The sequence below is a fragment of the Elgaria multicarinata genome, chromosome 11, assembly GCF_023053635.1.
Source record: "Elgaria multicarinata webbii isolate HBS135686 ecotype San Diego chromosome 11, rElgMul1.1.pri, whole genome shotgun sequence".
Lineage (NCBI taxonomy): Eukaryota > Metazoa > Chordata > Lepidosauria > Squamata > Anguidae > Elgaria > Elgaria multicarinata.
In genome coordinates, this window is record NC_086181.1 from 39,027,269 (window position 1) to 39,043,927 (window position 16,659).

Sequence of the window (16,659 nt, forward strand, 5' to 3'; positions counted from 1 at the left end):
CAAGCTGGAGAGTGTTCAGAGGATGACAACCAGGATGTTCAGGGGTCTGGAAACAAAGCCCTATGAAGAGAGACTGAAAGAACTGGGCATGTTTAGCCTGGAGAAGAGAAGATTGAGGGGAGACATGATAGCACTCTTCAAATACTTAAAAGGTTGTCACTCAGAGGAGGGCCAGGATCTCTTCTCGATCCTCCCAGAGTGCAGGACATGGAATAGCGGGCTCAAGTTAAAGGAAGCCAGATTCCAGTTGGACATCAGGAAAAACTTCCTGACTGTTAGAGCAGTATGACAATGGAATCAGTTGCCTGGTGAGGTTGTGGGCTCTCCCACACTAGAGGCCTTCAAGAGGCAGCTGGACAACCATCTGTCAGGGATGCTTTAGGGTGGATTTCTGCAATGAGCAGGGATTGGACTAGATGGCCTTGCAGGCCCCTTCCAATTCTGCTATTCTATGATTCTATGATTCTATGATTCTGAAGTTACAACACAGTAGTTGTGGAACTGCAGGTCACCACAAAATTGATGTAACATTTGACAAATTTGTTTGTTTCACAGCTTACCTGCTTTCTTTAATTTCTTCCCAGATGTAGGGACCTCAAGTACTCAAAACTTTAGACAGTTCTGTTATCTTTCGTTGGTGCAATAAAAGTATTACATTAAAATGGATTTTGGAATTTTGCAAAGGGCCAACATGCCTTTATTTCCTAGCTTTTTAGAGTTCTGTCCACCATAGTTCACAAACTCCAGGGATTGGAGAGCTCCTGCTATTGGGCGGTATAGAAATGTAATAAAATAAATAAATAAATAAATAAATAAATTGTTGCAATAAAAGTATTACATTAATATGGATTTTGGGATTTTGGAACGGGTCAACATGCCTTTATTCCCATGATTTTTAGGGTTATGTCCACCATAGTTCACAAACTCCAATGAGTAATGAAGGACATCGGATACCAAGCAGAGTCCAGTCAATATTAGATGGAAATGCTAGTAATTGCTAGTTAGACTAGAAAAGAAAATATTCATTTTAGAACATCCAACAAAGTGTTCTATCATGAATGTATCTATTTCTGTGAAATCTCCACTCCCATAAAAGAACAGCGGATTTTCTGCATTGGGGCTGGACAAGATGACCTTTGATGTCCAACACTAACTACTATTCCCTTCCTCACCATTACGGAGCAGCAGAATGTAGTGCGGAGATCAGACAAACATGTTTCTTTCAGCATTTCTGCTACTGATGTTGCATTATGGAGGCAAAAAACATGGCACAAGTGCTTATCTTCCCTATCATTATCATAATTGCTATAATTGATTTAGCAGCTTAAAAGATTTCTGGGGAGGGAGGTAAACAACAAGCAATTCTGAACTATTTATACCTTTAAATATGGGCCATTGACCATGAAGAATCTGGAAAAGAGAGAACAAGGGCTCCGTCATTTTGATCACTTTCCCTCTTCCATTGTACACCTCAAGTGTCGGATGGTGACTCTCAATGGGCACTCAAGGTTTGCTTTTGTTGCACTGTTGTGTTTAAGGACACAGAGGACACGTCTCTTCATTCTGTTGCATTACCAGCATCTGCTGCCACACACCTTGTTCAAGTCCTACTGATGGTAGCAATTGTGTTGCTCTAGAAAGAGACAAAGGAAACCTAATGTGTGGAGGGGAGTTGGACACAAATATGGTGGTGGTGCTGTTGCTGCTGCTGTTACTGCGAAATGTGGTATGGAAAGCAAATAGTTTTAAGTGCACCAGAAATAAGCCTACATATATTCCACATGAATGGTACCAGTCAGGTGATCTCCTTATTGGTGGAATAACATCTCACATCCAATACTTACCCCCTAAAATTTCATTCAGAAGACATCCTTCAAGGGAGAAGATTCAGATTCCAGTGTAAGGAATTCTTCCCCAGACCCAAAATGATCTTCATTTTTATTTGTGTGTGTGTGTGTGTGTGTGTGTGAGTGAGCGCGCGCGTTTATATTTGTCCAAAGAACTCCAAAATACTTAAGTTATCAGTAAATAATGGGTTCTTTTTAAAGAAATGGAAGGATGGAGTGGTGTTGGATGGGCTGCCTTTCCAAAATGGAGAGGGAATGTGTGTATATATAGCCACAATATTTTGTGAAGTACAATGTTCACAGTGGCGGAGCTAGGAAATTGCACACCATTAATTTTACTATCTTATGGGGAAGCCCAATAGATGCACATCTGTATTATTTCAGTTGTGAAGCACATAGATAGCATTTTCCAGGTGGGTAACCACGTTATTCCACTGCAGCAGCAACAAAAACAAAAGATTTTAGTAGCATTTATTCTACCACATTTATTCTAGCCTAAGTTTCATGGACACTGTCAAATTCACCATATACACGGAGAGTTAAGCTCAAATTGGCAGAGCTGCATACGCATATAGGGGCAGGGGAAAATGTAGACTGTCTTCTCATGCAGAATTGACATGCAAAATAGTGCATGTTTATCTTCAGGCAGTCAGGGTTATCTTTACAGTTATCATTCACAAAATGTTGTTTGGTGATGATGCAGACATCATTGCAACATCTGTATGGGCCAACTTCCAAAATTCCTTCTTATATTCATCTGTTTCGCGCTAGGAAAAGCTTAATGCTGGAGGTACAAAGAGTTCTCAAAGTGTGTAGCAGTTTCAGTTTCAGGAGCATTCAGGAAGTGGCAAAGGATCCAAAAGTCAGAGCACAGCACTGTGGTACAGTGGATGTCAGTAGGAGAAAATGTATAATGAAAAACAACATAGATAGTGGTACTGTTGGCGAAGGCAGTAAAATTCAAAGAAATCTTTCATCAATTCTACATAGCTGTCTCCATCAAGTTGTGATGAGACATTGAAAAAATGATGTGCGCTGAACATTAAAAGGATAAATATTCAAAAATATGATATGCAAGACTGAAGGTACAATGCAGTAAAAGGTAGCCCACATTGTCCTTCTTTCCAAAAGGCCTGAATTTCTGACTCACTTTCCTGATTATGCTCTCACTGTATAGCCAATCAGATGAACCTTTCCGATCTAGAGTGTATCAATGCTGTGATGAAATGATTGTGTTTACTGTTTAGCCCTCAGTGAGTCACTTCATTTGCAGGCCAACTTACTGTATTGGCCAACTTACTATATTCATTCTTCTATTCCTTTGGTTTCAATCTATGAATATCTAGATGTTGAAAGTACAAAGAGATCTCAAAGTGTGTGAGGCAGATGCTGTTTTGGGAGCACTCAATTCCATGCCTAATATTATGATATACAACCCTAAAAACACATTCCAGAAAAACATAGCCACATCGTCCATTCCTAAAGACTTTTGCTGGTTATGCTCTATTCTTTATTCTCAGGTGACTGAATCCCTCAGATCCAGAATGGACCTGTACTGTGAAAAATTGATCTTGTGCCATCTTTAATACTCCTGTGAAACAGTATGCCATTTCTTTTGCAGGATAGTGACAAGGTCCTACCAGCATATCCTGGCTTTTGTGTTTGCCATAGACGAGATCAATGACAATCCCCAGATCCTGCACAATATCACTCTGGGGTTTCATATCTATGACAGCTACACTGATTCAAAGATGACCTATCGTGCCACTTTAGACTTTCTCTTCAACTCCCATCAGTTTCTCCCCAACTACAAATGTGGCATTCAGAAAAATCTAATAGGAGTCATCGGGGGACTTAGCTCGGATATCTCCTCACGCATCTCAGACATCTTGGGTCTTTACGAGGTTCCACAGGTAGGATCAGCACATGAGAGCCATGATGATTCCGCAGAACTCCCCTGTAATTCACTTCTCTCCTCTCTTTCCAACCACAAGGTGATCATTTGTCATAGTGCACTGGGAGGATGTGTGGAAAGGGAGCTGAAATAAGTGGAGTTGCATTTGGAATATCATGCGGACATCTAGATATGTGTATGAGAAGTGGGGTGTTCCAAACATTGTCATTTTAACCCAATTTTAGTTATACTTGGAGTAGAACCTTTGCATTCACTGGCCAGGGGCTTTGTTAAGAGACACCTATCTGGGCATGGGCCCCAGATCTTTTGAGGTGTGCCCTTGTTCTTCTGAGTAGTCCCAATAGCCATCATCTGCCTTAAAACAAGCCTGCTTCTCTCTGACCTCAGTAGCCTTACAGTTACTGATTAGGATTAACAGACCAAAAGGGAATGCAGCGTTAACGCACCAGCCTTTTAATCTAGAGGGTAGACTGCCACCTTTTCTTCCACAGTCTGCCCGTTGTATTTTTCTCTCCCCCTACTTTTTGAAGAGGGAGATGAAAGGGCAGAAAAAGATCCATGTGAAATTCTGGTATTTCACACAGCATCTGATTTTACTGCCCCAAAATGGAACCTTCGGCTTCAACAGAAATATAGTAGCTTCTGCACAGAGGAGGATTCAATCAACCTCCACAAACCATTTTCTCCCCCTAAACTTTAGGTTCTCTTAAATAGCTGCAAGCCTCAAGATTTTTCCAAAAGGAGAGTTAGGACTATACGATACCATGAACAAGGAAGTGCTAATGGTTTAAAAATGCAAGAAAAAGCCTGCAGTCACCTTGCCTCATATAGTTAATTTGTGCAATCCTTACAAACCTTCCACAGACTCCTAAATTTCTCCGAAGTGCTACAACTCTGAAAGGAGATATTATGCTTGGGGACTTCTCTCTCGCACACCTCCAATCACCATTCTACTTTTCTCTTTTTATCTCTCCTATCCAAGATCTCCTTTCTCTTCTTTATTCCACCCAGAGCATATCTTGGGGAATCCTCAGGAACATAGGGAAAGAAGTGTGTAAAAAAGACAAATGTGTTATTTTAGCACTTTTTAATGGGCCATAACTGACATTTTTATCAGATTACTATTGCTCAATTGTAGAACTCATCAGCTGGATCATGGATACCAAGTTAAAAGTTAACAGGTGTCATTTTTAAAAGCAGTAGAATTTAGAGGCTTATAATAGCTGAAGGGTTTGTTCTGTGACTCCCTTTTGACGAATGAAGATGCCATTAGATATCCCTGTTCCCATTCGGAAATGTCTGGCATTTTTTCTTTGCTCACTTCCCTTCCCTTTTTTTTAAGATTTCATATGGCTCATTTAAGTCTGCAGTGAAAGATCAAACCAATTCCCATTCCTTTTACCACATTGTCCCCAATGAAGACCTGCAGTACCAGGGACTTGTCCAGTTACTAATGCATTTCAGGTGGAAATGGGTCGGACTTATTGCTGCAGCTGATGAAGGTGGAGATCACTTCTTGGAGACCATGGAACCTCTGCTTTTGCAGAATGGAGTCTGTTTGGCATTCACAGAAAGGTTTGAAAACAATGTGTATATATATGATCTAAATCAAATGGCCATTGACAAATTGAAGGTTTTGGAAACTATCATGGAGAGCAAAGCCAAGGCAGCTGTAATACATGGAGAATCTGAAGCCATTTTAGGGTTGGAATGTTTACTATGTGTAAGCAGCTTGTTTCCTCTTATATTTCCTGAGTATAAGGGAAGGTTCTCTGCAGCAAAAGTGTGGATAACAACAGCCCAAATCGATTTCACATTAAGTACCTTTGCAAAAGTTGGTGGACTTGATATACAAATGTTCCATGGTGCCCTTTCCTTTACAATTCCATCAAAGGAGCCTCAAGGCTTCCATGAATTTCTTCAGCTTGTAAATCCTTCCTGGGAAAAAGAAGATGGTTTTGTTCAGGATTTCTGGGAACAAGCATTTGGTTGTTCACTTTCAGACTCAATTGTGAGATTCATAGGTGGACCATGTACAGGAGACGAGATGTTGGAGAGCCTTCCAACATCCCTTTTCGACATGAGCATAAGCGGCCACAGCTACAGTATCTATAATGCTGTCTACACTGTGGCACTTGCCTTAAACACCTTCTACTCAGCTAGAGTCAACCACAGAACAATGGAGAGCAGAGACAGATTGTCTCTTCAAAACGTAGAACCCTGGCAGGTAACTTCTCCTCACTGACTGAAGTCAATAGTCATGCTCGAGTTACTGGACTATGGAGTGACATGCAGTAGTCCTAAAAGCCGGCGTTCATTATATTAACGGTATAGCTAGCATGTATATCTTTTTTTCTTTTCTTAGATTTGGCATTGGGGTCTTATATTTATTGGGAATTCCTATACTGTAATTTTATGTTTAATACATACGTGCCTCCAGGGCTATGGATTTACCAGTAATCTACACAAACACACACACACACACACACACACACACACACTACAGCTGTGGGACTTTGTAACTACAGAATTGTGACCATGGGACACTCTTTTTCCATATTCCATAGTTACAATGGGCATGAAACTTCAGCTGAGGACAGAAGTATTAAAAATGGACACCCACCCTCATCTGTTTAAATGTAGCATAATATTTAGCTCTATAGCTCTACAAAGCATCCAACTCTTGTCTTGATCATCTTATTAATTTTCTTTCGTTCCCAAACATGAATGCTATAATAATAATTAATAACTAATTAATAACTTAATAACTAATTTACTAACAGCAGCTAGACTGATAATTGCTAGGAATTGGAAAGAACAAATAGAATATAAAATAGAAGAATGGTATAAAGAAGTCTGGGATATTGCTATTAATGAAAGGCTAACGAGGTGTATGAAAGTTAAGAAAGGAATATTAAAGCGGAATGATTTTGAGGAGATTTGGAAACCATTTGTTAAATTTGTATTAGGAAAGGGAAAGGGTGTAAACCATCACAAGATGTGTTACAATTTTGGAGTGGAGAATAATGGTCCCAGGGGGTGGGTTGCACTTTTTATTATTATCATTTTTATTATGGTTATTATTATTATTATTATTATTATTATTATTATTATTATTATTATTGTATTAAGTAGGTTTTTTCTTTGTTCTTTATCATTATTATTATAATTATTAAAAAATAAAAATAAATAAATTAAAAAATAAAGGCATGAACGTTCTGTTCACACCCTCATTCTTGTGTCCATGGAGCCTTAACCGTCGTCATTTATACAAGGCAAGAATTTTGTAATTTCTGGAGCCTCCATTGTGTGCAAATTGGAGGCCCTGGATGACGGCAGACGGGGTCACAGCTTTGTCAGGTGCTCACCGTGCCACAAAGAAGCTTGCATTGTGCCACAACGAGGAACAAGCAGTGGTGGCAGATTGGCGAGTATCTGATGGACTCTGTGTGAGTCTGTTCATCCATGTTTTTAAGTTCTCTTTCACCTGTCAAACTTTAATTGAGGGGAGACATGATAGCACTATTCAAATACTTGAGTCGTTGTCATAAAGAAGATGGTCAGGATCTTTTCTTGAATATCCTGGAGAGCAGGACATGGAATAATGGGCTCAAGTTACAGGAATTCTGATTTCCTCTGGACAGCAGAAAAAACTTCCTGAACATTAGAGCAGTACGACAATGGGACCGATTACCTAGGGAGGTAGTGGGTTCACCCACATTTGAGGTATTCAAGAGGCAGCTGGACAGCCAATCTGTCAGGGATTCCTGCATTGAGCAGGGGGTTGGACTCAATGGCATTTTTGGGCCCTTCCAACTCCACTATTCTATGATTCATTATGTATCACTCATTCCCTATATCTGCTATCTATATGGGGCTTCATTATTTTGTTCCAAAAAGGGGGGGAACCTGTCCCCCTCCCTTTATGGCTTCAAAATTTTGAAATATTTTCATCCCAATTTTATATCTCTAATCCAGACTTAGTCATATTTAGAGTAGACCCATTGAAACCACCACTAATTTAAGTCCCATTGATGTCAGTGGGTCTACTCCAAGTATAACTAAACCTGTATCCAAACACATGAGTCTATAGCCTTATTTCATCTTCACAGACAGCCTTGGAAGTTCTCTTGGCAAAACCTATTGGAAGAATCTTAATGAAAATATTACCGCCATTTGATTCTCTTTCTCCCTTCACCTAGCTCCATTCATTGATTCAGACAATCTCATTCAACAACAGTGCTGGAGATGAAATTTCATTTAATCAACATGGAGTATTTGAAGGTGGGTTTGATATTACCAACTTGGACACTTTCCCAAATAACTCCTATGTCATGGTCAAAGTAGGAAGGATCAATCATCTTCCAGTCAATGGATTTGCCATTAATGAGGAGAGAATCAATTGGCACAAAGGCCTGACTCAGGTAGGGGAACAACTGCATTTCTTTACACACTGCAAAGTTAATTTGACATTTATTAGAATGGTGTATTGGGAAAGGGAAGAAATTGCTTTTTAAAAAGATTACATCAATATATGAAGAGTTGAGCAAAGCCATAATACAATACACCATCCAGAGAGGGCACTTCTGACTAATGCAGGATCTACACTACTGCTTTATCATGGTATATACCAGTTTGGACAACTGCTGGGGCCCAGGACACAGTCTACATACTGTTTCAGAACGTTTCCAAAGTGTTATATCCTGCTTGGCCTAAAGTGGACAAGTGGCTAATTGTCCATCATCTGAATCATGTATCTAGTTAATGGTGTTAGAGGGAATGCTAAGCTAATTATACCACTCGGCTGACTAAGAAGAGTAATTCTAATGTTCTAGCGTCCATTAGATGCTTAGTAGAACATGTAATCCTTTGTAGATTCCTGCATTGAGCAGGAGGTTGGACTTGATAGCCTTGTAGGCCCCTTCCAACTCTGCTATTCTATGATTCTATGATTCCATGATACTATGACTTCATGTGCAATCTCTTCAGTATCACTGGCCTTCCTTTTTACTAGTAGATTAACTGGTGTGAAATTATTTCCTCAAACGTATTCCTAATACTAAGCTCTTCTAATATCCTTGAATAGGTGCCACCTCTTTCTCTTTGTAATGAAAATTGCCATCCAGGTTACAGCAAAACAAAGAAGGAGGGGAAGACATTTTGCTGCTATGATTGTGCTCCGTGTCCAGATGGCATGTTCTCAGATGAGAATGGTAGGACATCATATATCAAAATATACTTTCTCTTTTTTTCATGAAAATGCAACCAATACTTCTCCAGATTCTGTTCTGAATTACATCCTGGAGACTTTTTAAAACCACTCCTGCACTATGTATAACTTAACAGATTAACTTATAAATGTATAAGTCGATATTTGCTATTGGCCATTTTGAGGGAACCTATTTTGGAAACATAGGTAATGTATTATAGTGTTAATAAAAAATCAAGTTCCCAGAAAATTCTGAAGCATTAGCTGGTCCATACTCTGCAGAGTACTTGTGTTTCAAAGAAGAAGGTAGGGTCATCACATGAAATACCCAACTTTCATGGAGGACATACCAGAATTACCCATTCTTCTTATAGTATCTTAGACAGAGGAATTTTATTTGTGAAAGATACTTGCTTATGTGAACTCTTGGTTATGCAGTATTTCACATCAGGAACAATTTGTTATTGGCTCTGAAGCTTTCTATGATTGTTTTTCAGACATGGAGACTTGTGCCAATTGTCCGGAAAGTCACTACCCAAATGAATTCCGGGATCAATGCATTCCTAAGATTCCAAACTTCCTAGATTTTGAAGACATTTTGGCCATTGCTTCAATTTGTTCAGTACTTTTGTTGTCTCTCATCACAGCTCTTGTGCTTGGCACCTTCATTAGACACAGGGACACTGCCATAGTCAAAGCAAACAACTGTACCCTCACCTACATTCTCCTCATCTCCCTCCTCTTGTGTTTCCTCTGTACCTTCCTGTTCATGGGGAAGCCTAAGAAGGTCACCTGCCTTCTTCGACAAACTGCTTTTGGTATCGTCTTCTCTGTGTCCCTCTCAACCATCTTGGCCAAAACGATATCTGTGGTTCTGGCCTTCATGGCTACCAAACCAGGATCCCAGATGAGGAAATGGGTGGGGAAAAGACTGGCATATTCCATTGTCCTCTCATGCTCCATTATTCAAGCTGTGCTCTGTGCTCTGTGGCTGGCAACTTCTCCACCCTTTCCAGATGTAGACATGACCTCCATGACTGAAGAAATTATACTATTATGTAATGAAGGTTCAGTCCTCATGTTCTCTTGTATCATGGGATACATGGGCCTCTTGGCCACTGTCAGCTTTACAGTGGCCTTCCTGGCCAAGAAGTTGCCTGACAGTTTTAATGAAGCCAAGTTCATCACCTTCAGCATGTTAGTCTTTTGCAGTGTATGGATGTCCTTTGTTCCAACTTATCTCAGTACAAGAGGGAAGTACATGGTGGCTGTGGAGATCTTCTCTATCTTGGCCTCTGGTGCTGGGTTACTCTGCTGCATCTTTTTCCCCAAATGCTACATTATTGTGGTGAGGCCTGAGCTGAACAACAGAGAGGAGCTAATGCGAAGAAAGAGATAACAAACAGAAGAGTTTGTGGTTTCATTGATGATCTTGGTATACTATAGAAAAACATAAAAGTAATCAAAGCTGTGCCCATCGGGCTGGGGAGGGAATCATGGGGGGAGTTGGGGGCCAGTGGAAGAGCGGAACCGGTGGGAGAGATGGGGGGAAGAGTGGAGCCAGGGTGGGGAGATCATGGAGATCACTTGACCTCTTTGCATACAATGGATGCCTTTAGGCAATTAACAGTACAGATGACCAAACTATGCTAAGCTCCCAGTTTAACGTTTAAAACTCATTTATTGTATTCACAGGGCAAATTCCACGCTATGTGGGACATTAGAATGCTGTTTGTTGATCCGTTTTGAGTTGGGGTGGCCACAACTAGGATTAGGAGAACATTTTTAGATGAAGTTTCCGCCCTCTTGCTGCGATTGGCAGGCACTCAAGGGCGTGTGGTTTTAACATTCGGCGTGCATCATGTTGGCCGGATTTCTCAGCCACCAGGATACTTCTAAGGGCATCTTAATTTTGTTAGGATGCTGAGGGACCTCCTTCATTTGGAGTTTTCTCATAGTCACAACTTTGCACATAAACCAGTCCTCCAATTTTCTTGCATATTTTCTTGCAACAGTAGTAACAGTTCAGGCATCTATACTACCCTTATATAGTCTAGAGATGAGGACCATTTTCTTGCAAGAGAATTTATGGTTATTATACAAAGACTGGCTTTATTTAACATGGCTAAGCCTGGTTGAGCCTGTATGTGGGCTGTTGTGTGCCCATCCCCAGGGGTAAGAGCATGTCCAGAGAATGGCCGGGGCAAGCGAAAATTGGGATCTGAAGTCACTAGTGCCAGGACCCTTATCTTAAATAGACAGCCATCCTTGCCTATCAGGGGGCAGATAGTGTGGCAGTGGCCTATTCCCATAGACCTTTCGCTGTATTTCGATATGGGTCTCACAAAAGCGGTTGTCATTAGCAAGATGCCCCTCTTGCCTTGTGACTATGTTTTAGGGGGGTTAGTACCAGATAATACCATCTCTAAAGAGAATTTTCTGGCAATCTACATACAAGACGGCAGCATGGGTCTTATCCGGGAGCAGTAGTACATGAAGATGCAGCCACATAACAGAGGGCTTCTGCCTGAATGATTCCGTGTAGGGGGAGCAGCCCAGGTGTTGTTTAAGAACAGGGAGGAGTCTGTTAGGGGGCAGTCTCATTATGCCTTTCTGCCTCCATAATCCCTGGTAGCACTAAACTTGCGTCTGGTAACAGGAGTGTACATAATAATTTTGAACTCAAAATTATGGCGTGGTCAGGTGGGGATCCTACTTTTCCCACAAATTGATTTCAGGATGCAACATCCTCCCACCTATTGGGGAGTCCCTAGCTACATGGACTGCAAGGCATAACTATCTTTTACGCCACTGCCATATCACATTTATTGGGTGTTGGGGTTTCTAAATGGGAGGTATCAGCCAATGTTTGTGCATCATGTTCGTACCCTGCTGCTTCAAGATGTTGTGTCACCCAGATTGCCTCCCTATGGTCCCAATTTGTTTAGGACCATCCAACATGGTAAGCCTTGCGGCACCAGCTGGGGAATACAGGTTCCCTTTGAGGCCAACCCTCCTCACCCAGTCAGAGCCCTGCGGCCTTGGGGGTGGGGGTGACACCAGAATGCCTCCCTACCCCAAGAGGGGCAAGCCTGTGAGGTGGCGAATTGACACCTCACAGCAGCATAAAACGGCACAAAACTAGCACAAAGCTTTGGCACCGGTTTGGAGGTTCTATGACAAAGTTCGTTTTTTGGTGTGTTAACTATGAACCCCATTTGAAGTATCAATACACAGCTGTTGGTGGCAGCACAAAACTAGCACTAATTTTTGGCACCTGTTTGGAGTGGATCTGAGAATGTGAAATTTTTCTCATCCACCAGACCACACCTTATGTTATGTTATTGTGTGCTGCTTTGCCCTCACAATTGTGTGTGCTTATGTACAAAGGCTGCTTCAGTAACATACACACACACACACACAGAGAGAGAGAGAGAGAGAGAGGAGATATATATATAGATATAGATATAGATATAGATATAGATATATGGTTTTTTATAATGAAAAGATGGACAGAAAGTAAGAATCAACACAGAGACAAACACAGGGTTTTACAATGGAAAGGATGCCTGGCTGGAACAAGGGGAGGAGGGGAGAAAGCAAACACGTTCTCAACAGGAACAAACTAAATATTAAATAATAAAGAGCAGAAGAAAAGAAAGGCAAAAGAGTGACAGAACAGGGAAAGGTGAATGAGAAGGAAATGAAAGAAACCCCCACACAACAAAACTCTTCCAAAACTATCTCCCACCACACAGTTCCAAACAACAGTCTTTCTCCCACAAACGCCAACCCCACAAAGAAACAATGAGGAAAGATCTCTCCTAATCTCGCCCTCCTAAAGCCCTCCTCCACCATTGTGATTGGTGGCTGCTGGAAACTTGAGCAGGATTGGGGGATACAGTGCTGGAGGCTTTGGGATAATTGGGAGTTGAAGCTATCAATCACCCCCCTGAAAACTCCTTCTCCCCCTCCCTCTTTTAAGTTATTTTTTAAAAATTAATTGCAAGGAAACCACTGAACATATGTGTCTGAAAATTAACACACATAACGTACACAAGGCGATCTCTAAGTTCCCCAAGTTTCAAGTTTCTATGTTAAAAAAAAAAAATAGGCGTGTGTTTTTTTCCATTGAAAGTCAAAGGGGGTGAAAAACACGGTTTGGCCTAAAACGGCACCTGAACCTCCGAATCAGTCCAAATCGATTTGGAAAGATCTAATTTGGCTTGGACCGATTCGGAGATTCCCCAAACTACCTTGGATCTGTAATTTGGGGGTCTAAATCACCCCAATCTGCTTCAGATTCGGGGTTCTGATCCAAGGCGGAGCACAGCCCTACTTTTAATAATAACACCCAATTTGGCACAAGCGTACACTTTTAAATGTTGATCATAAATTGCTCAGGAGAATACAGTGGCTGTATGAAAACTCTAGTCTATGTGTGAGAATCTCTTCGGGTGGAGATCTTTCAGATCCTATTATTATCAACAAAGGAGTGCACCAGGGATGTCTGCTAGCACCTCTCTTATTTAATCTATATCTTAATAAGTCTCCTCCTTATCTAGACCTGATTTCTCCCCACCTCATCTAAAGGTCAGGAGTATCTCAGTGTTATTATATGCAGATGATGCTGTTCTCTTGTCATACACCGAGGTGGGGATGTATAGGCTTCTAAGAGCCTTAAGCTCTTATTGTATGAGGGAAGCCCTTCAAGTCAATTACGAAAAAACAAAAATCTTAGTTTTGGGCAAAAGGAGGAAGAAATACTGATGGCAGCTAGATAGCTACCTACCTGATCAGGTCAATAAGTGCAAATATCTCAGAGTGATATTTCAAAGATCAGGATCCTGGTCTGATCATTTGAAAGCAACGGTTTTGACAGCTAATGCAACTGGCAATGCCACTCTTTGCTTTGCAGCAGGACCAGGTGGAAAGATGGTAGCACCCTTAATAGGGCTATTCAAAAGTACATTACACACCCAGATTTTATATGGGACACCTGCCTGGGCCCATGCAAACATTACCTCATTGGAGTCAACACAGCATCAATTCCTATCCAGAGTACTCTGGGTACCTAGATCCACCTCCATGGCTATTGTTCGATTAGAAACAGCTTGTCATTCAGTAGGAACACTTGTCCAAAAAGCAGCCATCTTGTTTTGGCTAAAGATAGTGTTCCAACTGGTCTCACCCTTGGTTTTATCAGCATGTGAAGACAGGGGTAAAGACTCATGGGCAGACAAGATAAGAATATCTATCTCTGAGCTGGGCTTTTCGTAAACATACCTACTAGCAAGGGGGTATGATAGGGCCAGGGAGGAGGTCTTTAGACGGCTACATGAGGGAAGGTCCCCCCATACTTAACTTCTGTCACCTCCTATGAGCTGTGATGGCTTATGACTCAGTGCAGACTGAATTCACTCCTGCTGATGGTGGTGAAGGCATGCTATAGGTCTCACCACAGTGTAAAAGCAGATTGCCCAGTCGGCTGTCTTAAGGCAGAGGACATGGTACACTTCCTATCAGAGTGCCCATTGTATGCAGAACTGAGGAGGCAATATCTTGAGCCCTTAATTGTTGGGTTCAATTATATCTCCTCTGCAAGCATATCTCTAACACTACTGGCAGGTACAGACTATTACACATCATATAGGACTGCCAAGTTTGTCAAATGGACTCTGGAGAAACGAAAGTCACTGGCAGCCATAAAAGACTAAACTTATTAATATAATATAATATGTCAGCAAATGTTGTCCAGGATTGCGGTATGTTTTGGCCTACTCTTGTTGGCCATTTTGTTTACACTTTGTATTTTGGTGTTGCCTCTGCTGTGAGGAGTATTTTGTTGAGTTTCTGTGTGCGCAAGCAATAAACTACCAAGCAATAAACTGTTGAAAGAAGCATTAATGCTTTAATAATATCCCACAACTTCATGCTGAATTAACCTCACACTCCAATTACCTGATGCACTCTTGAACTGGTGCTCCAAAAGTCACCCAAAAATATAATCCCTCCTCCTCAATTTACTGGCTCCTGAGTCATTAGACCCCTGCCCCATAGCTGTTATCTGTTAATCCCAGATATGCATAGCCTTTGTTCAAAAGAAGAAAGGGGGGAAACAACCTTTTTATTGTACAAGTTTTATTTTTAAAACGTACAGTATAAGTGTTCACAGGCATCACAAGCATTCAGGTAAAATTTATAAGATCTCTTACGATCAATTTTTTAATAATAGACATCCAATGTTGAATTTTAAGATGCCTTTTAATAATGTGCTGCTTTTAATAATGTATTTGTTTTATATGTTTTAATCAATTATATGTATTTTATGGTGTTTGCAGTTGTGTTGTACCCTGCCTTGATCCAGAGGGAGAGGCGAGTAACAAATAAAATTATTATTATTATTATTATTATTATTATTATTATTATTATTATTATTATTATTATTATCAGAGTTCATAGGCTTGCAAACGAATATAAGAGCAGCCACTCCACATCCTAAATTTAGGGGCTAGGCTTTACTATCTGCAACCTATTTAACTCTTCTAACTATTCCAAAATATAGGAAAGCGTTTACAGTAGCTAAGTTCAATGTGCTTCCCTCTGCACTTTTGGAGAGTAGATACAATAGTGTTCCACGTTCTGAGCACTTATGCCCCTGTAAAGTTGGCATGATAGAGACTGTGGGCCATGTGCTGCTGTACTGTTCCTTCCCGTACCATTTGGCATATTTTCATTACCCCTGTCGTACAAGGAATACCTGGGAGATCTGATGTATTTTATATTAATTCTGCCTGCCCGGGCAGAATTCTCAGATAACCTCCAAGGTGGCTAGATTCTGTGCTGCTGCAATTGCTTCTCGGCGTGGGATGATACCATCTGACTGTCTACTTGTACTTTTAATTAATTACTATCTTTATATATCATTGTATTCACAGTGCTAGTCTTGTGACCATAATAATCAATTACTACAACCAAAGTTGTAGCGGCTCTACGGGATTCAAGGGATTTGCTGCAGCACTCATGGCACCAAAAAGGGGCTCCTTTACCACCCCCGAGATCCCTTTTAAAAAATGCAGGCTGAAACCAGTTCCAAATGGTCAGGGCCATTGGGCTGAGCGTGTAGAGGGGTCACACTCCACCCCAAAATAGTTTGTTTTTCAAAAATAACACTGGCCAATCAGCCACTGCCTTGAGGGGGTCCAAAACTTGTTCCATCCAGTTGGGACTGTTGGGCCGAGCACATAGAACCACCCCACCCCACCCTGAAGCAAACTTGGGGCAGGCACAAAATGGCCACCATATACAAAATAGTGGCCTAGAGGGATGGAAACAGGCTCTATGGGGTCACTCAGATGCAGGGAGTCCCAAATGAGTTGCAGGGGGTGATCTGGCACCCCAAACATTAAAAGGCATGATGATCAATCACCCGTCACTTTGGGGCACCCAAATCCCTTTCCAAAAGGACAATGGCAATGGGCCGAGCACATAGAGGGATCACACCCCATGCTGAAAACCATTACATACAAAATGGCAGCATGGAGAACACTTGTGGCCCCTATTTGGGGGCCACAAGTTCCTTGGGGTGTGGGGAGAACCTGGGGGACCACCAGGAGGGATCCCTGGGACCCCAAACTCCCCCAAACCAAAATTTTTGCTGGGGCCCCTTAAACTGGGGGGCTGGGCCC

General features: G+C 41.3%; 1 protein-coding gene across 1 annotated transcript; it reads left to right on the forward strand.

Annotated features, from left to right (window-relative positions):
- The first annotated feature begins 1,684 nt into the window (after nt 1-1,684).
- Nucleotides 1,685-10,370, forward strand: LOC134405814 (vomeronasal type-2 receptor 26-like). Its single transcript, XM_063137066.1, has 6 exons — nt 1,685-1,899; nt 3,469-3,760; nt 5,105-5,989; nt 7,965-8,186; nt 8,849-8,975; nt 9,469-10,370. Exons 1-6 carry the CDS (start codon nt 1,685-1,687, stop codon nt 10,368-10,370), a joined length of 2,643 nt encoding a protein of 880 aa, XP_062993136.1.
- The last annotated feature ends 6,289 nt before the right edge of the window (nt 10,371-16,659 follow it).